The 27,067-nt window shown below is 45.4% G+C and overlaps 1 protein-coding gene across 1 annotated transcript; it reads right to left on the bottom strand.

Moving 5' to 3' along the window:
* Nucleotides 1-6,285: 6,285 nt before the first annotated feature.
* On the bottom strand, nucleotides 6,286-7,380 carry LOC136658992 (4-galactosyl-N-acetylglucosaminide 3-alpha-L-fucosyltransferase FUT6-like). The gene has a single exon (XM_066635987.1). The coding sequence runs from the start codon at nucleotides 7,378-7,380 to the stop codon at nucleotides 6,286-6,288; it is 1,095 nt and encodes a 364-aa protein (XP_066492084.1).
* Nucleotides 7,381-27,067: the final 19,687 nt, after the last annotated feature.

The raw sequence follows: 27,067 nt of genomic DNA, 5'->3' as shown, positions 1-27,067 counted from the left end.
AACTGTGCAAATGTGGATGGATTCTTTCACACACAAAGTGGAAGTGGCTTTGTTGAGATGGCCTCTGCTCAGCCCATCATGGCCCAAATTAGCTAACGGCAAAGGAGGTCACTAAACATCCCTTGGATCTGTGCCTCTAAAAGATATTTGTCAGAAGTGGAACAGTGGCAGGGATCCATGGCCCTGCTTCCCCATAAAAGCACCAGTGAGCAAGAGCATGGCACAGTGAGCCATGAGGCCTGTTCTCAATTCTTCCTGGTTCTTAGGGGCTGATCCAGATGATTGGGGGATGCAGTCCAATGCTGAATATTCATTTTTTGTAGGACAGTCTCAGAAAGAGCTGACATGAATTTTCCCCCAAAAGCTGTCCCTCACAAATTGTGCTGACAAATAATTCTTCAGATGCACAAATAGCTAGTACTGATATGCTGTTTCAGCAAATTGGACATTCATGTTGCTGTATCAGCAGGGCTGTGTGGGGATGGATGCGGGGGAGTGGAGCTCTGAAATTTCTCCTACAGCAGGAATGTTGGTGTCATCCATGGGAATGCTCAGGTGCTGTGTTTGACACCTTTTTCAAAGGACCTTAGCTGAACAGAAGCATCAGGTTCAGCAGAAGGCAAACTAAGAAGTTTGCCTGGGGCATTTGTCTTTCAATCAGGCCGTTGTCTTTCCTAAGGGTTTCTTGAGAAATAGTATGGCGCTCAGGTCACATGAATCCTATGCAAGTTAACCTTGGAGTTAGTCTTAGCTAACACAGTGGTATTTATTTCTCATAAATACATAATAATACATTTATTTCTTGCATAAATACGCAAAGGCTACTGCTGTAATTTACCTTTCTTATTTACTCAAGTTTTTTTTTTTTAATTTCAAGTTTTTGATTTTTATACACTTGTTTTCAAATTACTGCAACCCACTTACTCCAAAATTTTGGATGAAATGAGCTAGATTGTTAAATGAAGTATAATAAATTTCCAAGTAGTAATAATTGGCAGGAGAAGAAGACACTCTAAGAAAGAGATTTAAGTTTGTTTGTTTTTTAAAATCACATCTTAGTGCAGCATGGCTATGGGGATGCCATGATGAGCTCCTGCACTTCAAAACTACCACTACACAGGTGCAGCAGGTAGTGTGTGACAGTAAATGGGTGGTTGCTTTTGTATTAGACACTGTTCCATGTTAGGGAAGCCAAAAGCTAACCAAGGGGAGGAGCACCTGGTGATGAGCATTTAGCACACCCTTTAATAAATAATAATAATAATAATAATAATAATAATAATAATAATAATAAAACTTTATTTATATCCCACCCTTCTCCCTAAAGGGACCCAGGGCGGCTAACAACATGTAAAAAAAAACACATTTAAAAACATAAATTAAGAAAAATTGCGGATAAAAACATTAAAAACACATTAACAGAGACCTTAAAAAACAGTAGTCAGATTAAAAGACAGAATAAAAAGAGTACAACAGAGCAAGTCACAGAGGAGTCAGGCCTGTAAAAACTACAAAATGTGTAAAAAATGTTAAAAAGGCCAAAGAATCAGAAGGCTTGACTAAACAGCAGTGTCTTCAGGCCTTGCTGGAAACTCTCAAGAGAGGGAGCCATTCTCAAGTCAAGGGGAAGGGAGTTCCATAATGTTGGTGCCACTACCGAGAAGGCCCTATTTCTTGCAGCCACCCCCCAGACCTCCTTGGGTGGCGGCACTTGTAAAAAGGCCTTCTCTGATGACCTGAGAGGGCGAGCCGGATTGTACAGGAGTAGGCAGTCTCTAAGATATCCTGGCCCAGAGCAGTATAGGGCTTTAAAGGTCAAAACCAGCACCTTGAATTGGGCCCGGAAACGAATGGGCAGCCAATGTAGCCCCCGGAGAAGCGGACTGACAGAGTCAAACCGCCTAGCTCCAGTGACCACACGGGCTGCCACATTCTGCACTAGTTGCAGTTTCCGAACCGTCTTCAGGGGCAGCCCCACATAGAGCGTGTTACAGTAATCTAACCTCGATGTCACCGTGGCATGGATCACCGTGGCCAGGTCTGCACGATCCAAGTACGGCCGCAGCTGGCGCACCAGCCGAAGCTGAGTGAAGGCCCCCCTAGCCACAGCTGCCACCTGGGAATCCAGAAGCAGCTGCGAGTCCAGGAGGACCCCCAAGCTGCGAACCTGCTCCTTCAGAGGGAGTGCAACCCCATTCAGAGCAAGCAGATAATCCAGCACCTGCATCGAGGATTTCCGAACCAGGAGAGCCTCTGTCTTATCCAGATTTAATTTCAGCTTGTTAGCTCCCATCCAGATCCTTACTGCTTCCAGACAGTGCTCCAGGCCCTCCAACTGCCACCCTGTAATCTGGAGGAAAGGAGAGATAGAGCTGGGTGTCATCAGCATATTGATGGCACCTCACTCCAAACCCCCGGATGACCTCTCCCAGCGGTTTCATGTAGATATTAAATAGCATGGGGGACAGAATTGAACCCTGCGGCACCCCGCACCTCAAAGGCCAGGGTGTCGAGCAGGCATCCCCCAGCACCACCATCTGGGACCGACCCTCCAAGTAGGAGCGGAACCACCACAAAACAGTGCCTCCAACTCCCAACTCAGCCAGTCGGCCCAGAAGGATACCATGGTCGATGGTATCGAAAGCCGCCGAGAGGTCCAGCAGGACCAACAGGGACACACTCCCCCTGTCCAGTCCCCGGCGTAGGTCATCCACCAAGGCGACCAAGGCAGTTTCCGTTCCGAAGCCTGGCCTGAAACCAGATTGAAAAGGATCCAGATAATCCGCTTCATCCAAGACCCTCTGGAGTTGGGTCGCCACCACCCGCTCAATTACCTTGCCCAGAAACGGGATGTTGGAGACTGGCTGGTAGTTATTCAACACAGTGGAATCCAGGGAGGGCTTTTTCAGGAGGGGGCGAACCACCGCCTGCTTCAAGGCGAGCAGCAACATCCCCTCCACCAAGGAAGAATTGACCACCCTCCCCGTCCACTCAGCCAGTCCCCCCCGGGCAGCTCTAATCAGTCAAGCTGGGCAAGGGTCAAACAGGCAGGCAGACGGCCTCACACTCCAAAGGAGTCTGTCCACATCCTCAGGCTGCACAAGCTGAAAAGAATCCCACAACACTGGACAAGCAGTTGCCAAGGGGACATCATCAGACATTGTCAATGTGGCATCCAAGTCGCGACGAATACGATTGATTTTATCTGCAAAATGTTGGGCAAACACGTCGCAGCTGCTGACACCCTTTCCTGTTCTTTGCTTCATAGATTCACTGGGTCATCTATCCGCTGCCCCAACCCAAGCTAAGGAACTCAGGCAGAGGGTGGCTTCCTGGGAAAAACCTCCGCTCTTGGGAGAACATAGAACCCAGTGATTCTTGTTTAAAACCCCATCACAGCAGCACCCACAAGTGATCAACCCATTAGTGAACATGGAGTCAAGCAGGCTAGGAGTCAGAATATAACCAGTATATTAAAAACTCAAAAGAAATATGGGGTAAGGAGGAGAGTAGTATAACAACCAGGCTGGTGAAAGGTGCTTGGACGTGGGCTGGGTGGCCCAAAAGGAAAAACTTGACAAAATTGGATGCAGTAATTTATTTATTTATTTATTAAAATATATTTTATTCATTCATTACAGATACAGGAAAGGAAATAGGTTTAACTTTGGGTAGGGTACAACACAGGTTACACATAAGGTTTGGCCCCAGATTCCAACATACATCATTCAGTTAACACAGAAAAAACACAATAATCATCAATACAAAGGTTCGCATATTTATCAATATAAAAAAATGATTTTTACGAAACACTCAATTTTATCTAACTAAATTTATCTACCCAATCATAAAAAAACTTCCAATATTTTCTTTATCTAAATCTCTCTCTTTCATTCTTTCTGTTAAAACTTCCATTTCTGCTACTTCATAGATTTTATCTATTAAATCTTCTTTAGTTGGCACATCTATGGATTTCCATTTTTGCGCAAACAATATTCTTGCCGCTGTAACAATATGTACAATAAGGTGTTTCTTAGGTTGGTCTTTAATTTCTGATGTCACATTTAGGAGGAATATTTCTGGTTTGAATGGTAATACACAATGCAATATCTCTTGCAACACTTTATGTATCATTTTCCAATATTTCTTTGCTTTTTCGCATGTCCACCACATATGATAAAAAGTTCCTTCCAGCTCATTACATTTCCAACACTTATTTGATAACCCAGAGTACATTTTTACTAACTTCTCTGGTGTTAAATACCATCTATAAAACATTTTATATAAGTTCTCTTTAAAAGACACTGCTTTAGTTATCTTAATATTTGTATTCCAAATTTGATTCCAATCATCCATTGATATATTATATCCAAAAAATTTTTGGATGCAGTAATTTATAAAGCCCATGGGTTGGGGGGAGGTGGGAATCAGCAGAGCCCTGCTCCGCCAAATCCAATGCTCTGTGTCGGGCTTAAAAGCAAAAGGCAAAATAGCCAGCACAGACTGGAAGAGACCCACTGCGGGGCCTGCGTCTGTCCCCTTTCCCCAAAGAGACTCTGGTGGCTGCCAGGGTACCCATATAGGATGCAGCAGTAGCCATTTTGGCACCACTACTCCCCTGGGCGCCGGGCAGCTCAGGATTGGGTTCTTAATCTCCAAAGAAAGTATGGTGTTACTTTTCCTTAAACAGATAATCTAGCCAATGTACAAAGACTGAACTCTTCAATTAAGCATAGGAAAATATCAAGGTCACTTATGATTTTTCCACAAGAAACACATTAAACAAGGAGATGAGAAATTCCTGTACTGTACTGGGGGACGTTCATGCAGCATTGCTAAAGAAAATATGAGAGGAGTAGCTTTAGTACTAAACAAGCATTTACCATATGTGTTTTCTATTTGGATTCTCGACCCTAAAAGTCAATATATTTTAGGACAACTCAAATAAAAGATACGTCTATTTTAATTGACTGGTTTTATGCATCTAATACTAACCAGATGGTCTTCTATACAAAAATTAATACATTCTTAGCATAGAACATGCATAAAGATATATTTTAGGAGGAGGCTTTAGTGATGTACTATCCCCTAATGATGCAGTATCAGATAGATCAGGTAGGAATAGAACAAATTCTGGAAGGCTGCCAAAAGAATTTTTATCAAACTTATCTTTGGATACTTGGAGGCTTTACAGAGCACTATTTTTTTTTAAGATTACATTTTTTCAATTTACTACAATTCCTCTTCACATATTGATTTTTTAAAAAATCTCCACATTTAACTCAGTGTATACCTACTGAACCCCAAACTTTGCCTGATCATGCCCCAGTCTCCTCAGAATGGAGAGTAGGAACAGAAATAAAACTTTCCACTTCAAATTTAGACAATTTGTTCTTACAAAATAAAGAAATGTTTTTTTCATATCACAGGTATGCTTAATGATTATGTTCTATTTAACAGTACAGTGTATCGGAAATAAATCTAATAATATTATGGGAAGCTTCTAAAATAGTTGTAAGAGGAGTTTTTCATTCAGACTGCAATATTTTTAAGGACAAAAGAGTTATGATTGCATAAGAATTACAAAATCAGAATTGGGCTAAAGGACTTGTACAGTGCGGTTACACGCATATGCCCTCAAGCATATGCGTTCTGGGATCATTTAGATCAATGGCTGACAATACATGCACAAATATTGACATGGAAAATAAGGGGTTATAAGGAAGAGGAGTCAGAGATAAATGATATAAGATTCACAGGCAGCCCAATCCTAACCCACACTGGAACAGGGAGGCCGACTGGCCTGCCCCAGATCTAACGCAGGGTTGGGGCTGCCTGTGGCTCAGCCCAGGGCAGGCTGGGTTCTGGGAGGGGGCAGGATTGGTGACACCAATACCCTAACTCCCTTCCCAGGCCTGATCCTGCAGCATGGGTCAACGTGGACTTGTGGCAGCTGTTGCAGGTCCGAGTAGATCTGTCTACACCTTTGAGGCTTACCTAGAAGAGACCTCTGCAACTGCTCCCCGCACACCATAGAATGCAGTGGTCACCATTTTGGTGCTACTGCATCAATAGGGGGTGGAAAATATAAGATTAGGCTCCTTTGGGTTCCTTCAAACTTAGGGCACTGTGGATATAACTTCTCTCACCAATCACCCTTTTCTTCTTGCACTGTTGGTTTTTATATATCTTGAAGACCATGCAAGAACTGGGGATTTCTTGATCTCAGTACTCAGCTGTACTCAAAATGGCATGATATCAAGTTCAAAGTAATGAGTTCCCAATTCATCTGAACCATTTACTCAACTCTGGCACAGACTGGTATTGGATAGGTAATCTGTGTAAGTATCGACATGCTTTGCAGAAGTGAATGTTAAAGAATGTCTCTCCCACGGGTTTCAACCACGACCGCCACTGGAAGTAACTCTGATATCGTATTGCATCTTTGTCCAGTTCTTGCAAGAAGTTAGCCAGCTCTTTTGCAGTGGGGAAGTCATCAATATGAATGAATGAATCTGGGGGCAAGTGACGCTCATAGTTCTTCCGTGGCGGTCCACAGACAACGGGCACAGCCTTGGAGAGGAAGGAGTTCTTCCAGAGTTTCTCAGTAATGTAGTCTTCATGTATGGAGTTTTCAAAGGCCAGATAGAATTTATACTGGGATAAAATGGACAGATGTTTGTCCCGAGGTAGAGGCATGTGATTGCGTCCATATACATCCACTTTAATATATTTCTTTAACTCATTGTAGTATTTTACTCGGCGAGAGTTTGGATTCCAGTTGCTCACAGCCCAAGCCAACAGCTTAGACTTGGAGGGAACGGTGACATTCTGGTGTTGGTTGAGGACTTCCAGCCACCCATAAGGGGTAAAAATATCAGAGTCTCTTCTATAGGACATGGTGAGGTTGAAACGGTTGTCCATGAAACCCAGGTTGGGGGAGTGGCTGGGAGACTCCAGATTGAACCAGATCCAGCGTTGAGAAAGTGGTCTTGGCTCCTGGGGGAGCTTTTTGGGGCTAGTACACACATCTCTATGATGTACAATAATGGCGTCTGCTTTTTGGTACCAACTGCGGTTGGCCGTGATGTGACAGTCTGGAATGCCAAGGAGATCAGAGCACTTTTGAATTCGAAACTGTGACCCAAATGGCCACGTCCACAACAGGATGATGGGGTTCAAACTGGAGTTCAAAGACTCCTTTACTGTTGGGGAGCTGTCTCTAGGTGGCTCGCCTGTGGAGGAAAGGTAGATCACAGACTCTCGTGTCTTGAAGTTTCGGACGTAGACAAAAAATATTGTGCTGATGACAACCTGGAGGAGAACAAAGGTGAAGATTTTTCGCCAACTTAGTGCTTTCTTTTGTCCATTGGAATCCATGGAAGGGCCTGGGAAGATAAGAAACCGTGTCAAACAACAAAACTTCCCAAGCAACAAGAAAAAAGTAGTGGCTTGCAAGGTAAACAAGGGAATTAAAGGAGAAAAGTCAAACCGATACACACTTTCCTGGGAGTAAGCCTTACGGAACACAGATGGACTTATTTCAGAGTAGACATGCATTGGATTTGGTGTAGATCCTGTAGTTCCAAAATTGTGCATCTGTAATGGAAATGCACAAGATCCCTGGAGGAGATAGGGTGTGGGGTCATCAGTGGCCCCCTGCTCTGACAGGTCTGGGAAGCATGGGGATAACACCAGGGCCTTAGACTGTAGTGAGCATGCTGCACAGCTGCAGCCAATAGGGCAACAAGGCCCTCAGGAATAAAAGCAGCACCTGGAGGAGGGAGAGTTTTGTAGTTGCAGGAGGTTGGAGAAACTGGGGGTCTAATCCTATCCAACTTTCCAGCACTGGTGCGGTCACAATGCAGTCCCGAGGTTAGGGAACAAATGTTCCAATACCTTGAGGAGGCCTATGTGACTCCCTCCCTACCGCAGGATGCAGTGCATGCCCCATTGGCACAGCTGCATCGGCACTGAAAAATTGGATAGGACTGAGCCCTGAGAGAGCAGAAAGGAGCTTGGAGGAAACAGGATGGATAGACAAGCTAACTGACTAATAGACCGAGGGACTAATGGACTGACTGATGAACTAGCGGACCCACTGACTGACTGACTGACTGACTGACTGACTGGTGGATGGACGGGAGAACAGACTACTGAGGATTGTTGGAACAAGGACAGCTGGAGACTGCTGGGTAGTGGAGAGCTGAGGGGGTGCTGCTATACCCAGCTGCTGCTTTGAGAACCAGGAGAACTCACAGCCCCACTGGCATACTACCTACAGGTTGTCTCCCCGTTAGAGCTGAGGTTCAACAGTAGCTTTGTATGCCGCTAGAGTGAGCTGGGTTTTGAGCGAGGGGAACTAATTAACTTAAAGTGGGCATAAGTTATCTCGGTAAAGCTTGGAACAAAAATTTGGCAAAACATGGTCACAACCCAATTTTTAGTAGGTCGCGTAGTGCCAGTAGAGAACACACTTGCCTCAAGCCCTGAGCCCATTCAAAAATCAGATAGCTGCTCATTACCCTGCAAAGAGCTGAGCTCCCTGCAGTTTGCAAGCATGCGTAAATATAGGGAGATAAATGTTTGAGAATCTTTTTCTGGTTATTATTATTTGTAAATAAATAAATATAAATATTATAGCTTTTTAGATCAGGGGTCTCCAAACCCTGGCCCGGGGGCCAGATGTGGCACGTGGCGAGCCTCTATCTGATCTCCTGAAAGCCTGTGGCCCAGTTAACCAAACACAACCAGAGTTGTGCTTGTACAGTGGGGGGATGGGGTTCATTTAAGTGTGTGCTTTATTTCTTGTGCTGTGTTGGTGCTTGGAGAAACCTTGACATTTGAGCCCATTCATTCATTCACTCATCTTAGTTCTATCTCTAATGTATTTATTTAAATTTTATATTTAATTTTTTTTCTGGCTCTCAACACCTTGCCAGATATTTGATGTGACCCTTCAGCCAAGAAGTTTAGAGACCTCTGTTCTAGATCTCCTTTTAAAAAAAAAAAAAAAGTCTAGAAAACCTAAGTATGTCCTGATCGTGTCATTTTAAAAGTGGGTCTCAGTGCTAAAAGTTTGGGAACCACTGCTGTAGATCACTGAGGGGAAGGTCAGAAGAAGAGAGAAAGAATGTGTACATGTGTGCGTGTGTATGTGAGAAAAAGAGATTCCAGATTATAGGAGGAGAGGGTTAAAATGCACCAAAGAGCAGCTTCGGGACTCCAGTATACCAATGAGTCATAACATAAATCACAGAATTAATCCTCCTTTCCTGGTGTGCTATGATCACCATTTCAACCCTCCCTCCGTCCTGCTGCTTTTTACGGAAATGTAAAGAGCCAAGAGATCCCATCTCCAACCTCTCTGAGAGAAAGCAGGGAAGAATTCTTCTTCTGTCTCTGGGTGGGTTTCCCTGAATTGAAGGGAGGGAGGGAGAGGGGGAAGGGGCTCCACTTGTAGAAGGGTGAGTGCATAGGTTGGAGTGAGAAGACCAAGCGATAAACAAGAGAGTGGTGTGCTCAGGTCTAAGGGAGGGGAGAATGGGGCAAAATCCCCAGGGGCTGGGCTTCCAGGGGGAAGGGCATGGGCCATGCTAAAACAAGCTATACAGTACAGAACAAATACATTACAAAATAAATTTGGATACCTCAATCCAGGGATGTGCTGGAACCACAAACCCTGACTCGAGTTGAGTCGTCTCCGCCCCCTAACTTGGGTTTCAAACAAGTCATAACAGGTGGCCTTCACAACTCATCCAGTGCCATTTTTAGCATCAGTATGACTCTAGTCAGAATCTTTTGAAAAGCAAGATGGCAGAGAAATTGAATGAGTTCTTTGCATCTGTCTTCATGGTAGAAGACCTCGGGCAGATACCGCTGCCCAAACAGCCCCTCCTGACCAAAGAATTAAGTCAGATAGAGGTTAAAAGAGAAGATGTTTCAGACCTCATTGATAAATTAAAGATCAATAAGTCACTGGGCCCTGATGGCATCCACCCAAGAGTTATTAAGGAATTAAAGAATGACGTTGCTGATCTCTTAACTAAAATATGCAACTTGCCCTCAAAACGGCCACAGTGCCAGAGGACTGGAGGATAGCAAATGTCACGCCAATCTTTAAAAAGGGAAAGAGGGGGACCCGGGAAACAATAGGCCAGTCAGCCTAACATCCATACCGGGTAAGATGGTGGAATGCCTCATCAAAGATAGAATCTCAAAACACATAGACAAACAAGCCTTGCTGAGGGAAAGTCAGCATGGCTTCTCTAAGGGTAAGTCTTGCCTCACAAACCTTTTAGAATTCTTTGAAAAGGTCAACAGGCATGTGGATGTGGGAGAACCCGTGGACATTATATATCTGGACTTTCAGAAAGCGTTTCACATGATCCCTCACCAAAGGCTACTGAAAAAACTCCACAGTCAGGGAATTAGAGGGCAGGTCCTCTCCTGGATTGAGAACTGGTTGAATACCAAGAAACAGAGAGTGAGCATCAATGGGCAATTTTCACAATGGAGAGAGTTGAAAAGCGATGTGCCCCAAGGATCTGTCCTGGGACTGGTGCTCTTCAACCTCTTCATAAATGACCTGGAGACAGGGTTGAGCAGTGAGGTGGCTAAGTTTGCAGATGACACCAAACTTTTCAATTGGTGAAAAACAGAAGTGATTGTGAGGAGCTCCAGAAGGATCTCTCCAGACTGGCAGAATGGGCAGCAAAATGGCAGATGCGTTTCAATGTAAGTAGGTGCAAAGTCATGCACATTGGGGCAAAAAATCAAAACTTCACATATAGGCTAACAGGTTCTGAGCTGTCTGTGACAGATCAGGAGAAGGATCTTGGGGAGGTGGTGGACAAGTCGATGAAAGTGTTGACCCAATGTGCGGTGCCAATAAAGAAGGCCAATTCTATGCTTGGGATCATTAGAAAAGGTATTGAGAACAAAACAGCTAATATTATAATGCCGTACAAATCTATGGTAAGGTCACACCTGGAGTATTGTGTCCAGTTCTGGTCGTCTCATCTCAAAAAGGATATAGTGGAAATGGAAAAGGCACAAAAGAGGGCAACTAAGATGATTACGGGGCTGGGGCACTTTCCTTATGAGGAAAGGCTATGGCATTTGGGCCTCTTCAGCCTAGAAAAGAGGCGCCTGAGGGGGGACATGATTGAGACAAACAAAATTATGCAGGGGTTGGATAGAGCGGATAGAGAGAGCTTGTTTCATTCTCACATAACACCAGAACCAGGGGATATCTGCTAAAATTGAGCGTTGAGAGAGTTAAGACAGACAAAAGAAAATATTTCTTTACCCAGTGGACGATTAGTCTGTGGAACTCCTTGCCACAGCATGTGATGGAATCTGGCCTGGTTGCCTTTTAAAGGGGATTGGACAAGTTTCTGGAGGAAAAATCCATTACAGGTTACAAGCCATGATGTGTATCTGCAACCTCCTGATTTTAGAAATGGACTATGTCAGATGCAAAGGAGGGCACCAGGATGCAGGTCTCTTGTTATCAGGTGTGCTCCCTGGGGCATTTGGTGGGGTCGCTGTGAGATGCAGGAAGCTGGACTAGATGGGCCTATGGCCTGATCCAGTGGGGCTGTTCTTATGTTCTTATGTTCAAGCAAGGCAGCTGGGGCTGCAGAGAAAAAACATAGGTGCAGATGGGGCAGGGTGTGTGTCAGAGCTCTCATTCACACTGCCCTTATGTTCCCATCCTGTCTGCCATCAGTGATGTGCTGAAGTCTGTCAATTTTCAACCACCTTTTTTCAATTCATTGATGCAAACAGTTTGCTCCACTGTTATTTGAGAGCACAGCAGTGCAGAAAGCTATCAGTTCCGTAAGAACCTCCAGTGAGGACCTGCCCCTCTTCATATCATGACTCCCGATTCTACCCTCAGAAGGAGCAGCGAGCATGGACGGACCTACAGGGAAGTGTCTGAGCTTGGCAAGGTGTGAGGGGATGGGTAGTATGAACAAGGGGACAGAAGTGGCAAGAGGGAGAGGAGGGAGAGTCACTTGTAGCAGCCGGGAGGCTTATAACCCAATCCTTTGCAGGTCTACTCAGAAGTCCCATTGCATCAATGAGGCTTCCTTCATCGTTTTCTATTGCAAGGAAAAAATCAAAACAGTTTTAGACTATTGTGTCCAGCTCTTGTCAAGAGGAGGGTCTGTCCTATATTTCACCCAAGGGCTGGTTTAATCATTTCCAAACACTATTTTATGAGAAGGAACAGGTTAGTACGGAAATTCCTGACAGCTCTCTAATAGAGGCACCGGAATGGCCTCCTGTATCCCAGGAAGAAATCAAAGAGGGCCCAATCCAATTTTCCGGTGCTGGTGCATTTGCTATCTTACCTTGGGGCTGCATTGCAACTGCACCAGTGCTGGAAAATTGGATAGGATTGGGCCCTTAATCTGTCAATTAAAAACAGGTAAAGCCCCTGGTCCAGATGCAATCCCACTGGATATTCTAAAACTGTTGGGCCCCTTCCGTTGCTGCCCTGTATACTATGGTTTACAGGACTGGCTGAATGCCAAAGGCCTGGACTAACACTGTTGTTGTCCCGATTCATAAAAAGAGAGACCCTGGTGTACCATCCAACTATAGACCAATTAGTTTACATTCTACCATCAGTAAACTTTACACTAAACTTCTCTTAACTAAGCTCATCCTCTGGATCAGGGGTGTCCAAAGTTTTTAGCAGGAGGGCCACATCATCTCTCTGACACTGTGTCGGGGGCCGGGGGGGGAAGAAGTAATTTACATTTAAAATTTGAATAAATTTGCATACATTTACATAAATGAATATATTAAAGATGAACTTATATGAATGAATGAAGGTCTTGCAATAGCTCAAGGTCTATAAAAGGCCTTGCACAAAGCAAGGCTAGCCTTTCCTTTGCTGCTGCTACTGCATCACAGACGTGAAACAGCAAGCAGTGGAGGAAGCCCTCATTCCACAGCTCACGCGAGAGGTCAAACAGTCGCCCTCACACTGAGAGCAGTTGTGTTGGGCCAGTGCGGGCTCCAACAAATCTCTGGAGGGCCAGAGTCTCATTGGAGACTGGGGACTCCCTGAGGGCCGCACTGAGAGGCCTCGAGGGCCACAAGTGGCCCCAGGGCCGGGGTTTGGGCACCCCTGCTCTGGATGACTAACCAGAACATTCGGGGACCAGAACAAGTGGGGTTCTAGCAGGGCAAATCTACTTTGGATCACTCAATTACTCTATCAAAATCTGATCGAGAAACAATCCGAAGGCACAAAGCTTAAATTAGTCACAGGCTGCAATCCTAACCACACTTTCCTGAGAGTAAGGCCTACTGAACAAAATAAGACTTACTTTTGTGTAGACCTGGTTAAGATTGTGCTCATAGACTTAAAAGGGGCTTTTGACTCAGTGGACAGGAATTTATTCTGGCACAAGCTGGCTCAGCTGCAAATTGATAAGAGGCTCTTACTTTTAATAAGTATATAGCAACAAAATACTACCTGCCATCATCTATGTCTTTCTGCACTGCCCCCTTATGACTATATGAGAATGCCCATCCTTTGTCCAATGATCACCTTCCTTCCTTCCTTCCTATCAAAGATGGGAAAAGAGAGCCCAGTCCCGCCTTCCCTCTCCTGCTGAAATTAACCCTTCCCTGCTTCCCAGCTGGAACTCCATGCTGTTTGCTGTTGGAATGCTGGCCCCACAAGGTTTTCCACGTGGCAAAAACAGTAAGCAAGCACCCCCAGACACAGGCGTGGGGATGAGTGCAGAGTCGGGGGACCCTGACTTTTTCAGTCTTCCATGTGCATGATTCATGAGTTGCAAAGTCACAAAAAAATGCGCATTTTTGTGACTCGAGTCCAAGTTCCCAACACTGGTTGTTGGATTGAGATTTATGGCTATGCTACTTTGGTGAGTGATACTGTTAGTATCAGCAGTTAGCTTTTATTATTTTAAATTGTTGTGTGTTGTATACTCTTTAAATCTCTATATTGATGCCCTTTGAAGTGCCTCTCCTTTTGCGGTCTAACTTACTTCAAGTGTTGTTTATTGGGTAACCTAGAGGGGAACTGGTTGTATCTGAACCCAGTGACTTGGTTTGATCTACCACAAGTGCCCTGTTAAGTTCACTCCTTGCTCCCTGTGTAAAGCCAAGTGGGGACTCCAGCTGGGTGGAGGTCTACTTTGGGCATAGTAAAATTAACCCATTTTATGGTCAGAGAGCTCCTGCAATTGGGAGCAAACAGAGTAAGAGTAAACAGAAGCCAGTCAAGTTTAGTGAGGGTTGATGGTTTTATGGCTCTGCTAATTCCCTGAGTTCTTTTTGTCCCAGAACCCTGTGTCAATACAGAGGTCAAAACAACACAATACAATACAATACAGATACAGTCAATACATCTGGACTCTATGATGAGAACTGAGTGGGAGTTGCCTGATTCTGCTAAGATCTCCTGTACATTATTACTCAATGGAGAATGTCAATCGGGTGGTCGTCTTCTTGCAGCAGGTGATGGAGGCTGCGTAGAAGGAAGTCCAGCTGTGAATAAGTGTGGTTTATCACATTACTTTTCTTATCTTATATGTATTATATATGTCAATAAAAGATTCTGAATGAACTATTGCATGGAAACACCTCCTCCCCCCTGTTTTGCCCATGTCATAAAACTGTTACATGTGGGTTCTTACTTCCTCTTGCATTGGTATTAGAGTAGCTGGGGCTCTTCATATGTTAAAGATTCAGATGAGAATGGTTGGGTTAATCGGTGAAGAGGAAAAAGACCTTTAGAGGAGGGAACTTTTTTGTTTTCCTGGTGGATGAGACCTAAGGGAGAGTTAGCCTCACCCTGGTGTCGTGAGTCAATGAGACAAGTCAATCTGAAAAAAAATGTGATGATTTTTTGTGTGATTTGTTTGCATAGCTTTTGGATTCTTTCCCATTGATTACGTATGTCCTGCAGCCAGCCTATCCATGGGGCCAACGAAAGCAGTTGCCTTGGGAGACTGTCGGGAGAGCTCCCATCATTGTCCACCTACTTGCCTCTACTACTCCCCCACCTCCTTCTATTCCCTGAATTGGAAAAGGAAGAGGGGGACAGAGAGGGAGAGGAAATGGGAAGGGGAAGAGAGTGCTGAGCTGGAGAGGGGAAAGCACAAAGGCTAGCACATCATCAAATAAAGGAGAGCATTTGGTATGCTCAGGTATCCTCAGGTATCAGGAGCTCTTGAGCCAGTCCTGCCTGCAGCTGATTTTACCTGTCTTGAGACTTGCAGTTTCAGCCGTTTCTTTGAGCTAGCTAGACAATTGGAAGTTTGGATAGCATTTTGCTGATTTCTATTCATCTGAGTTCATGTCTGCACACCCAGTGCTTATTACCACTAAGGCCCTATGGCAGGGAACTGCCTGCCACAGTGGCAGGGCTCATTTGGAAGCGTTGTTAATAACAATAATAATAAACGTAGGTGAATGGTTTAAAAAGTACAGATAACGGTGATTGTGTGAAAACTTACTGCTGTCAATCAATTTCTCTTTAGGTTACTTGCAGCCCAATCCTACTCTGGGCTGGCCCAGTGCGTGCAGTAGTCCTGATGTAGCCTCTGCACATGCCATTGGCCGGCCAGGAACAAGGCATCAATGGAGAGTTAAGTTAAAAGTTTTTCTAACTGGCCTATTCTGCCACTGCCTTGTCCTTAATGGGATCCTTGCAGGCTCTTTGGTGTAAATCTGAATGGGTCAAAGAGGGCATGTCAAGACTGGGCTGGGGGCATAGAATATCAGTGCTGCTTCTGCTGATGATATCTGCTCCCAACCCACTCTTGACACATACCCAACCAGTCCTGAACTCTCCCCAGTCCTTCCCTGGAACACTTCCGGAACACGTCTGGTGGGTCGATGCAAGCCTCTGAAGTAGGTGGGGTGGGGGTGAGAGGGAGGCGTTCCTGGGCAGAAGGAGGGTGGGTGCAGCCCAGGGGGTGGGCAGGTGGGGAGCAGGAGGTGGAGCTGGGAGTATCCCAGCCAGTAACCCCCGTTCCCAGGGAGAACAGAGCAGCTTCAAGCAGCTCCACTCTCCTTGGACTTGTGCCACCTCAAGTCCGAGGAGACCCTTAGGGGAAGGGGCACCTTTCCCAGAGGTAAAGGGAAAAGTTTCCTCTTGCCTCTAGCTGAGCCGCTTTTGGCCCCTATCCTGCACTAGATACAGCGCAAGTCTCCTGGCTTGCCTGTTCCAGTGCAGGGTAGGATTGCGCCCTAAGTTACCAACTGCCAAGAAGGCAATAGGGTGTAAGTTGGTGTTTAAATTCAAAGTACAGAAGGGTAAGTGCAGGCCTTAGGGATGGACCTCAACAAGTGGGAAACCCTGGCCTCTGAGCGGCCCGCTTGGAGGCAGGCTGTGCAGCATGGCCTTTCCCAGTTTGAAGAGACACTTTGCCAACAGTCTGAGGCTAAGAGGCAAAGAAGGAAGGCCCATAGCCAGGGAGACAGACCAGGGACAGACTGCACTTGCTCCCAGTGTGGAAGGGATTGTCACTCCCGGATTGGCCTTTTCAGCCACACTAGACGCTGTGCCAGAACCACCTTTCAGAGCGCGATACCATAGTCTTTCGAGACTGAAGGTTGCCAATACATAATACAAAGTGAGACTGGTTGTCAAAGGCTAGTTGCAGAACTATGGGAAGGACTATGATGAAATCTTTGCCCCACTGGTGAAACACAGCACAAAAAGAATGCTCTTGAATGTAGCAGTTGGATGAGTGTCAAGCACCCAAATGTCGCAACCTCTTTTTTGCATGGCAGAAAAGACAAAGCTCATAAATCCTCAGGCTTCTTAAATTGCAGGCTTCATAAACTTCATAAAAAGGTGCATAAACGTTGGAAAAAGCTGTATGGCTTAAAACAAATCAGCCAGGGCCTGGATTGAGAAGTTGGATCACATGCTGAAACAGGAAGGCTTCACTCCAGCCAAGGCATGCCAAAGCTTATACTCCAGGCACCAAGATGGAAAACGGACTTGACTTCTGGGCTACTTTGATGATTTGATAGAATGCTAAGAACATAAGAAGAGCCCCACTGGATTAGGCCAAAGGCCCCTCTAGTCCAGCTTCCTGTATCGCACATTGGCCCACCAAGTGCTTCAGGGGGCACATCAGATAACAAGAGACCTGCATCCTGGTGGCCTCCCTTGCATCAGGCATTCTGACATAGCCCATTTCTAAAATCAGGAGGTTGCACATACACATCACGGCTTGTAACCCGTAATGGATTTTTCCTCCAGAAACTTGTCCAATCCCCTTTTAAAGGCGTCCAGGCCAGATTCCATCACATGCTGTGGCAAGGAGTTCCACAGACTAGTCATCCGCTGGGTAAAGAAATATTTTCTTTTGTCTGTCCTAACTCTCTGAACACTCAGTTTTAGCAGATATTCCCTGGTTCTGGTGTTGTGAGAATGAAACAAGCTCTCTCTATCTGATCTATCCATCCCCTGCATAATTTTGTATGTCTCAGTCATGTCCCTCCTCAGGCGCCTCTTTTCTCGACTGGAGAGCTGCAAACACAGTAGCCTTTCCTCATAAGGGGAGGGGTGCCCCTGCCCAGTAATCATTTTGATCGCTCTCTTTTGAACCTTTTCCATTTCCACTATATCCTTTCTGAGATGTGGCAACCAGAACTGGACACAGTACTTCGGAGTGGCCTTATCATCAATTTGTACAATGGCATTACAATATTAGCCGTCTTATTCTCAATACCTTTTCTAATGATGCCCAGCATGGAATTTGCCTTCTTCACTGCCACCGCACACTGGGTGAACACTTTCATTGAGCTGTCCACCACCACCCCAAGATCTGATCTGTCACAGACAGCTCAGAACCCATTAGCCTATACGTAAAGTTTTGATTTTTTGTCCCAATGTGCATGACTTTACATTTACTTACATTGAAATGCATCTGCCATTTTGCTGCCCATTCCCCCAGTTTAGAGAGATTCTTATGGAGTTCTTCATAATCTCTTCTGGTCTTCACCACTTGAAAAAGTTTGTCATCCACAAACTTGGCCACCTCACTGCTTATCCCTGTCTCCAGGTCATTTATAAACAGGTTGAAAAGCATTGGTCCCAGGACAGATCCTTGGGGCACACCGCTTTCACCTCTCTCCATTGTGAAAATTGCCCATTGACACCCATTCTCTGCTTCCTAGTCTTCAACCAGTTCCTAATCTATGAAAGGACCTGCCTTCTAATTCCCTGACTGTGGCATTTCCTCAGCAGCCTTTGGTGAGGGACCATGTCGAACGCCTGCTGAAAGTCCAAATATATAATATCCACGGGTTCTCCCAGATCCACAAGCCTGTTGACCTTTTCAAAGAATTCTAAAAGTTTTGTGAGGCAAGGCTTACCCTTAGAGAAGCCACGCTGATTCTCCCTCAGCAAGGCTTATGATCAGGACAAGAATGACATTGTGTGCCACTTGAATAAGGAAGCAGAAATAAAAGAACTGGGAAATGCCAGCTACTATTTAGGTATTAGAATTGGAAAGGAAGAAGATGGTAGTTGCTTTCTTAACAAAGGCAAAAAAGAGAGGGCTCAAAGATGCAAACCCAGTGGCTACACCAATGGAAATGAACTTACTTGAACAAAATGAAGGACATGAATTATTATTATTATTATTATTATTATTATTATTATTATTATTATTATTATTATTAACTTTATTTTTACCCCGCGTTTCTCCCACAAATGTTAAGCCGCCTTGACACCAAACTTTTTTGAGTGGTGAAGACCAGAAGAGATTTTGAGGAGTATCCTTCCAAATTGGGAGAATGGGTAGCAAAATGACAGATGTGTAAAGTCTTGCACATTGGGGTAAAAAAATCAAAGCTTTACATATAGGCTAATGGGTTCTGAGCTGTCTGTGACAGATCAGGAGAAAGATCTTGGGTCATTGAACAGGTCGTGACCCAGGTGAACAGGTCGAAGAAAGTGTCAACCCAATGTGCGGCGGCCAGTGCTTTTTTTGTAAAATAAAAGGTGCAGGAACCCACAACTTGTTAATCTTTTATTTATTTATTTATTTATTTATTTATTTATTTATTTATTTTTAAACCATTTTTTATTGGAGAAATAAAATGTTTTTTATGTGCTTCCCCCCTAAAGATGAACTCACTTCTGAGTAGACATGCATAGGATTGGGCTGTCAATCTCCACATCCCCTTCCCCCTAGCTACTTTTTCTAAACATGGGGAAAAATATACTGTACAGATGCACTTGTAGTGTGTAGTATGTAGTGTGGCACTACTTCGAGGAGAGGAAGCAGTGAATGGATTCCAAAAAATGGCTTACATGAGTTCCATGTAGTAAAATTACTCTAAGCAACTGTGGGAGTAAGAACAAAAAAGGAATTCTTACACAAGAGGGGTCCTTAGGTGCACATAGAAACAGCTACATTTGCAAACAAACGATTAAATATGGTTTAATTCAGGTATCAGAATACTCTGTGTCTTTGGGAAGGTGCTTGGCATGCAATTGTATGTTCCCTACTGCCCTGAGCAGCTGCTGTGCATTGCTGGAGAGGAGCTGCAAACGCTGGCTGGCAGAGGGCATGCTTGTGGGGGAAGGATGAGGAGGATCTCTGGCAAGGCTGGACAGCACGTTGTACACACATAGAATCCCTTTTCACCTGCCCTTAGCAGGTGAAAATGGGTGCAGATATATATCTCTGCCAGGATTAAGAGCCCAATCCTAGGTATGTCTACTCTGAAGTAAGTCTCATTCTGGTCAATGGAGCTTACTCCCAGGAAAGTGCCTAGGATTGCAGCCTAAGAGCCCAATCCTATGCATATCTACTCAGAAGTCCACTTTAGTGAATGGGGCTTACTGTGGATAGGATGGCAGCCTTAGTGTCCAATCCTGTGCCTGTCTACTCAGAATTAAGTTCCATTATAGTGAATGGGGCTTACTGTGGATAGGATGGCAGCATCAGGGCCCAATCCTGTGCCTGTCTACTCAGAAGTCAGTTCCAGTAGAGGCAGTGGGGCTCACTCCCAGGAAGGTGTGGAGAGGACTGCAGCCTCAGAGCCCTTCCTCTGCCTGTCTACTCAGGCTGCAAGGCTATGACACTTTCCCAGGAGTAAGCCCCATTGAACACAATGGAACTTACTTCTGAGTAGACATGCATAGGCTTGGGCTCTCAGGCTGCAAGGCTATGCACACTTTCTCAGGAGCAAGCCCCATTGAGCACAATGAGACTTACTTCTGAGTACTTCTGTCCATCCTCCTCCTCCTAGGCGTCAGTGCGTGTTCCCCATGCCCTCCACCCTCCTCCACCCACCCTTGGAAGCTGCGCGGGGAAGCAGAGCACAGGGGGAGGGGAGGCAGGCTGGGCTCAGGCAAGAGCTTGTGGGGGCAGGAGGGGGTTGTTGTGCGGTCAGGCAGGGGCCAGGCGCCCGCCCACCCTGCACCCCCCAGCACCCACCCAGCGAATGCCTCTGTTTTGCTCCCCCCCTCCTGGAATGCCTCCGAAGGGGAGGGGCTCCTGCAAAAAGGTGCCGGAACTCCATCCCCCCGCGTTCCATTAGAAAAAAAGCCCTGGCGGCGGCAGTGAAGAAGGCCAATTCTATGCTTGGGATCATTAGGAAGGGTATTGAGAACAAAATGGCTAATATTATAATGCCGTTGTACAAATTGTTGGTAAGGCCACACCTGAAGTATTGCCAGGGATGGGAAAATCCAGTAGGGCTTGACTCACTCGAGTCACTGAGTCATCACCCCCTCACACCTTGATTTGAAAACAAGTGATTAAAAAAAGGGGGGGAAAAAAGAGAGGCTGCTGCCAAGCTCTGTGTGTCTGAGAGCTCTCTTTGAATACTCCTCCGCTGTCCCTGCCCATCTGCAAACAGGGTGGGAGGTGTGGGAGGGACTGCGAGAGCCAGGACAGAAGCAACGAGAGGTAGGAGGGTCAGGAACAGCAGCTGCGAGGCTTACTAGGATGACCTGATCCTTTGCAACCCTGTTCAGAAGCAGTCCCACTGTAGCCAGTCTACAATGAGACTTCCTTTTCTCTCCCCAAGTAACAACATAGCCAAGAAGCCATGGGGTTGGAAAGCATGATAGCAATGCTATCCCCCCCCCGGCTTTCCCCCTCCTTTTTCCCTCTAGCAAGAACCCCTTTGGGCTCCTCCTACTGCCCTCCCTCAACCACAGACAGCATGAAAATGCCCTTCATTTGTCCAATGATCCTTCCTTCCGATCATTCCTTCTTTCCTTCCTATCAGAGACCGGAAAACAGAGCCCAGTTCTGCCTGGCCCCACGAGATTTTCCACACTGTGGAAACTGTAAGCAAGCACCCCCAGACAGAGGCAGACTTGAGTCAGCATGCATGGGGACAAGTACAGAGTCAGGGGGGTTCTGACTCACATCTTTTACAGAGTCTTCCATGTCTGTGTTGCTGAGTCAACAAAAAACACGCATTTTCACAACTCCAGTCCGAGACACTGATTTGCGTTCCCAACCCTGCGTATTGCATCCAGTTCTGGTTGCTACATCTCAAGAAAGATACAGTGGAAATGGAAAAGGTGCAAAAGAGAGCAACCAAAATGATTACTAGGCATTCCCTTATGAGGAAAGGCTACAGCGTTTGGGGCTCTTCAGTCTAGAAATAAGGCGCCTGAGGGGGGACATGATTGAGACATACAAAATTATGCAGGAAATGGATAGAGCGGATAGAGAGATGCTCTTTTCCCTCTCACACAACGCCAGAACCAGGGGACATCCAGTAAAATTAAGTGTTGAGAGAGTTAGGACAAACAAAAGAAAATATTTCTTTACTCAGCGTGTGGTTGGTCTGTGGAACTCATTGCCACAGGATGTGGTGATGGCATCTGGCCTAGATGCCTTTAAAAGGGGATTGGACACATTTCTAGAGGAAAAGTCCATCACTGGTTACAAGCCATGATGTGTAATGTGCAACCTCCTGATTTTAGAAGTGGACTACCTCAGAATGCCAGATGCAAAGGAGGGCACCAGGATGCAGGTCTCCTGTTGTCCTGTGTGTTCCCTAAGGCAATTGGTGGGCCACTGTGAGATACAGGAAGCTGGACTAGATGGGTCTATGGCCTGATCCAGTGGGACTCTTCTTACGTTCTCTGAATAAAAGTTGGAAAGTGTTGTTGTGATTGATCTTGCAGTTTTAGTATTGACACTTTTCTGCATCTCAATCTTATTCTTAGCTAGATGGTTGATATACCAGTTGCATATTTCCTGTTTTTACTTTGCTGTGAACATTTCAGAAAGAGATGGCTGGCTACCCCCTTGTGCCTAGAACTGTCTTTCAGAATCCCAATGCCTACATGGTGCTACACCCTTCCTTCTCTCCATTTTACTCTCTTTTCCTTCAAATTCCAGCTCAACAACATCAACATTTCCATATATCCACTGGCTTAGCCCCTTAGGGTCCCTCTCCCACTGAGATTAACAACCTGATCCCATGCACAGTTATTTAGAAGCCCCATGGAACTCAGTAGGACTGACCCCCAGCTTAAAAGCACACAGGATTGCAAGCCAATGTGTTATGCTGCAAACTTACTTCCCTACAAATAAAAGTTTTCCTATGGGTGAAGGAAAAATATTGACAAATAACTGTCAAAGGCTATTAGCCATGACAGGTAAACGAAACCTCCAAGTTCAGAAACATTATACCTCAAAATATCAGATGCTGGGGTGAAAAAATGGGGAGAATTGCTGTTTTAATGTACCCACTAGATGGGTCTTTGGTCTGAACTGGCAGGGTTTTTTTTTACATTGATTGGGCTGCACTGATCAGAAATTGAACTTATTCGAGCTTATTGCTGAGTAAAAGTGATTAGGATCAAGTTGCTGCAGGTATGTTAAATGCATGTTTTTGCATACATTTCTTGTTACCCAAGTCTCTTCTGAGCCCTCCATCTTCTGTTATCCTTTCCTTCCTCACATTTTTAGATCTGGTTCTCAATCTGTCAGTTGTGACCCATCAGTGTGTCAGTACCTGATTTTTGGTGGGTCATGAAACTGACAAGCCAATGACTGACAAGGAAATGTATTAAGCCCTATGGAAACTGAAACAGAGCAGCACAAGCATGTTTACTTGCAAGTAGGCAAATGTGCCTTGTTCTACATTGAAGAGCAGGCTTAGGGGAATGCAACACCATTAGAAAGGTCCTGATCTGATGCACAGAGGCCCCAACAAATTCTCAAGAAGGAATTCCCTCCTCCCCCAGCTGACAAGGAAAATGTACTGAGCTCTACGGAAAGGGGAACTGAGCCACACATGTGTTTACTCATGAGTAGGTGAATGTGCCTTGGCTCTTATGGAACGCCAGGTGATGAGGAACACAAGGCCAGCAGAACAGACCTGATCTTTGTAATAGATGTTTTATTTATAAATATTCAAGTAGAGGTAAAGAAGCATACCTACAAGGCAAATAGTATGCTGCCCCATAACAGACCCCCAGAGACAGACCCAGCAACCAGTGTCATGCCACATTCAGTCAGTTCACACACACAACCCTCTCCCTTGATCTCTTCTAAACTTCCAAGTGTCTCACACTTGCCCCTGCTCTCTCCCCTCAGCTGCAGGGGAGCTCCTCTGCTGCAAGGACAGATCAGTATCTCACTCCAGTGAGAAAGATTCCTATTGGGAAACTACCTTGTAGCTATTTTTTTCCATCTAATGAAACATCAACCCATCAGCCAGCAATTGCAAAACAGGTTAATGATTCCCTAGGAACTATCCCAATAGGAACTGATGGAGCTGCTTTTTACTGAATTCGACCACAATTCTGACTGGTAGGATCACCCCAAGATAGCGCTTCCCAGCCCTGCTAACTGGACTGCAGGCACCAGAGGTATTGAATCTGGGACCTCCTGCGTGTGAAGTATAACCCCCTCCCATTGAATGGCTCACCCACTAGCCCTTCTCTTGGGAATCAATTTCAGTCAAAAGAAACAAAGAAAGTGACTCACCTCCTGCTGAGGTCTGTATGTTCTTTAGGGCAGTGTTGGCTGCTGCCTGCTACCTGCAGGGAATCAAATGTAACGTTTGGAAACCAGGAAGCAGTGAGTGCAGAACTCTTAAGAATGACATTGTCATTGTCATTGTCAATGAACATTGACTTGTCCAATGAGAAATCAGCAGCTAGGTGTGTTCCTCACTCTGCCCTAAACACAAGGTGTTCTTTTTTCCTAGTTGATATAAATTCTGAAGTTCCAAGGTATCAACTAAATGTCACCTACAGGTGACTTTAAGCCACATAGGCATGACGACATGGAATTACAGGAGCCAAAGGATGACAAGATGACTGAAAAACCAAAACGATCATCAGGTGTTTGATTATGAATGGCACTTTTCCTCTAGAGTTTCACAATAGTTAAAGGTGATTAAATCCCCTCTTGGAATTTTCTCTCTTCCATTCCTCCTGAATTACAGTGTAACTGGAAAGAGATTTTCTGAAATTAATTTCAGAACTGGAGCATGCAGTAGTGTAGCTGGGGTGGTGGTATGTAAATATGGCAGGTGTCACTACACCCTTTGTAAACAACCCCTCCCACTCGCTGCCAGAGCCATTCCAGGTAGCAATGGTGATACATGTTGCCATCGCTGCCTGGAATGACTCCATTGGCAAATGGGAGGTGCTACTTACACAGCTTTTTGCAGTACTTACTGCACCAATCCCCCCTCCCTGGCTACTGGGACAGGCTACTGGGACAGGGGAGGCACCAACAGGATGCGTCTTTGGAGCCCAGGTCTACCATGCTTACTAGTGTGGAGCCCAGGTCTACCTGCTACACTCTAAAGTTTTTAAATATAGAAAATCATTGCAGAAAATTAGATCATCATATTTAGGCTCACATGAAAAGTGCCCTGTGTGGACCAAAATGAACTTCTGCAGCGGCCGAGCTCCCATAGCTGTGTCCTTGATGCACTCCTTCACGGTAAACAGATCCACAAACCAAAGAGCAACTATAGCAGGCCAGGTTCCTCCCAGGTTTGACACTGTTCAAGAGTGTAATGTATGCTTTCCTTGGCCCAGCAAATAGCAGCCACAGCCGCTGTGCACCCAGCATCCCACACGGGTAGCAAGTCCTGGTGAGATTGGAAAATATATGAAATTTCTGGGGGCTTTCCTTTGGCTCATGGGCCCCCTTTTAAACTCTCAGCCCTGGTACAAATTACCCCCTGTACCCGCTCTCATGGGTCCTGCATGCAACCACCACCCCTTCACACAAAAAAATACAATTAAATTTGTAGTAATTAGTGAAGCTTTATTAGTGAAGATTTGTGGGTTGCTGCTTTTGTTGCTGGCTGCAGGCAGTTCATTCTGTGCTGTCTCTGGTGGTCCATGGGGCAGCATACTGGAAGTGATCAAAGGCAGTCTTTATTTCTGAGACTTTCTCAGGGTCTTGCGGACCACCTGTGGTCCTTGAACCACAAGTTGGGAAGCAGTGCCCCAAAATAAATGCGCATATAAAGAAAAATGACTGTTTTTCTTTAAGTGCATTCGCTTATCTGTAAGGGGCAGATTGCCATCTACCTCTTGTTATCGGTGACTCTATTCTTGTTATTTGTGAATACTGTGCTGGTGCACTCATGGGGGGGAGCAGGCAGGCAGGGGTGAGAGAGGTTGAGGTATCACCTTATTCTTCCCAGTATGCATCACACAGTATTTTTTCTTCTAGGATTGACCCTCCAGAGAACTGTCACCAAAGTAGGATTTGGAAACAAGGAGAGTTGCCACTTCTTGTAACAGAGTTTAAAAGGGCTGGCCTGCTAGGAGGACTGGAGACGCAGCAGGTTCAAGTGCTGGGCTGCGTTAATGGGGGTGGGGGGTGCTCTTTGGGCACCCTTTGCCTGTCCTCGTCTCTACTAGCCCTGCTCAGCCCAGCACCAGCCACAACTACTACTCTCCTTCCTCTTCTTCCCTGTCTCCATTTTAAACAGGCAGTGCCTGGAGAGTGGAAAAGGAAATATGTGTAATAGAGACAATTGCGGCCTAGAGTTGTTAGCAGATGTTCTAGGCCACAACTCTCTTCTCCTTCATATGCTTCTGTTTTGCCAAATTTCTGTTCTAGGATAGGATACAACAGAGGTCTCCTCAACCAATCCTGGCCTCCTCCTGGTCCTGTCCCACCCCCTGTTCTACCCTCACCTGCCCTTTTACGTCCCCTCCCTGCCTCCATTCCGCTCTCCCCAAGCTCCTGCAGCCTCTTCCACTGGCGGCCAAAGATCCAGATGCAGTGTGAGCGGGCCGGCGTAGGCCTTTCCACTGGCACTGCTTGCTCTAAAGTAGTTGCAAACATGCCTAATCCTCTCCATCTCTGCAGTATGCATGATATGGGCTGTGATGATTAGGGGAACCTTAGTGTTGGCGCCTCCTGCTTTTCCTTGATCTGCCCTATTCCAGGACCAGAATCAGAAGACTCCTCAGTCACCACTAGTCAGAGAGAGATTGTCCTCAGAAGACTCCTTTCCAGTTTCAGGAAGCATTTCCCCCAAAATGCAACCAATAGCTTCTAGCCAAGAGTCCAGGATGACTGGGGTAGGGCTCTGGGAATCAATGGGGTTTATTTCTTATTAAAGTTATTTATTATTATTAATATTAATAATTTCTTTGAGTGGACTGCACTGTAGTTCTTTTAGGTGTGGCACTACTTTTCTGTATTTTCTTGCATGACCTGATCTGTTTGCCATTTGATTGAACAGCCACACCTTCACTTCTCACAAAATACATTCCTGAGCATTTCTACTTTAGTCTCTATGGTTAAATGCTGATTGAACTGACACCTGATCTGTGATTGGAGAGTTAGCAGGGAACCCAATATTGAATGCAGGTGTGACTGAAAATGTAACATCACCGTGACTGAAAACCTTGCATCAGTTTTTTTGTGGGTTTTTTTTAACATCGTTAAAACAAACAGGTGGCTAGAGGCTGGTGATGGTGATTTGCACATGATTTCAGAAGAAAGATTTCATGAAGTTTTCAGTTGACTCAAGACGCTTTCATATGTTTACATGTTTACACTAGGGAATCGCAGAACTGTAGCTA

Source organism: Tiliqua scincoides, chromosome 8, assembly GCF_035046505.1.
Source record: "Tiliqua scincoides isolate rTilSci1 chromosome 8, rTilSci1.hap2, whole genome shotgun sequence".
NCBI classification, from domain to species: Eukaryota; Metazoa; Chordata; class Lepidosauria; order Squamata; family Scincidae; genus Tiliqua; species Tiliqua scincoides.
This window is presented reverse-complemented; position numbering and strand designations above follow the sequence as displayed.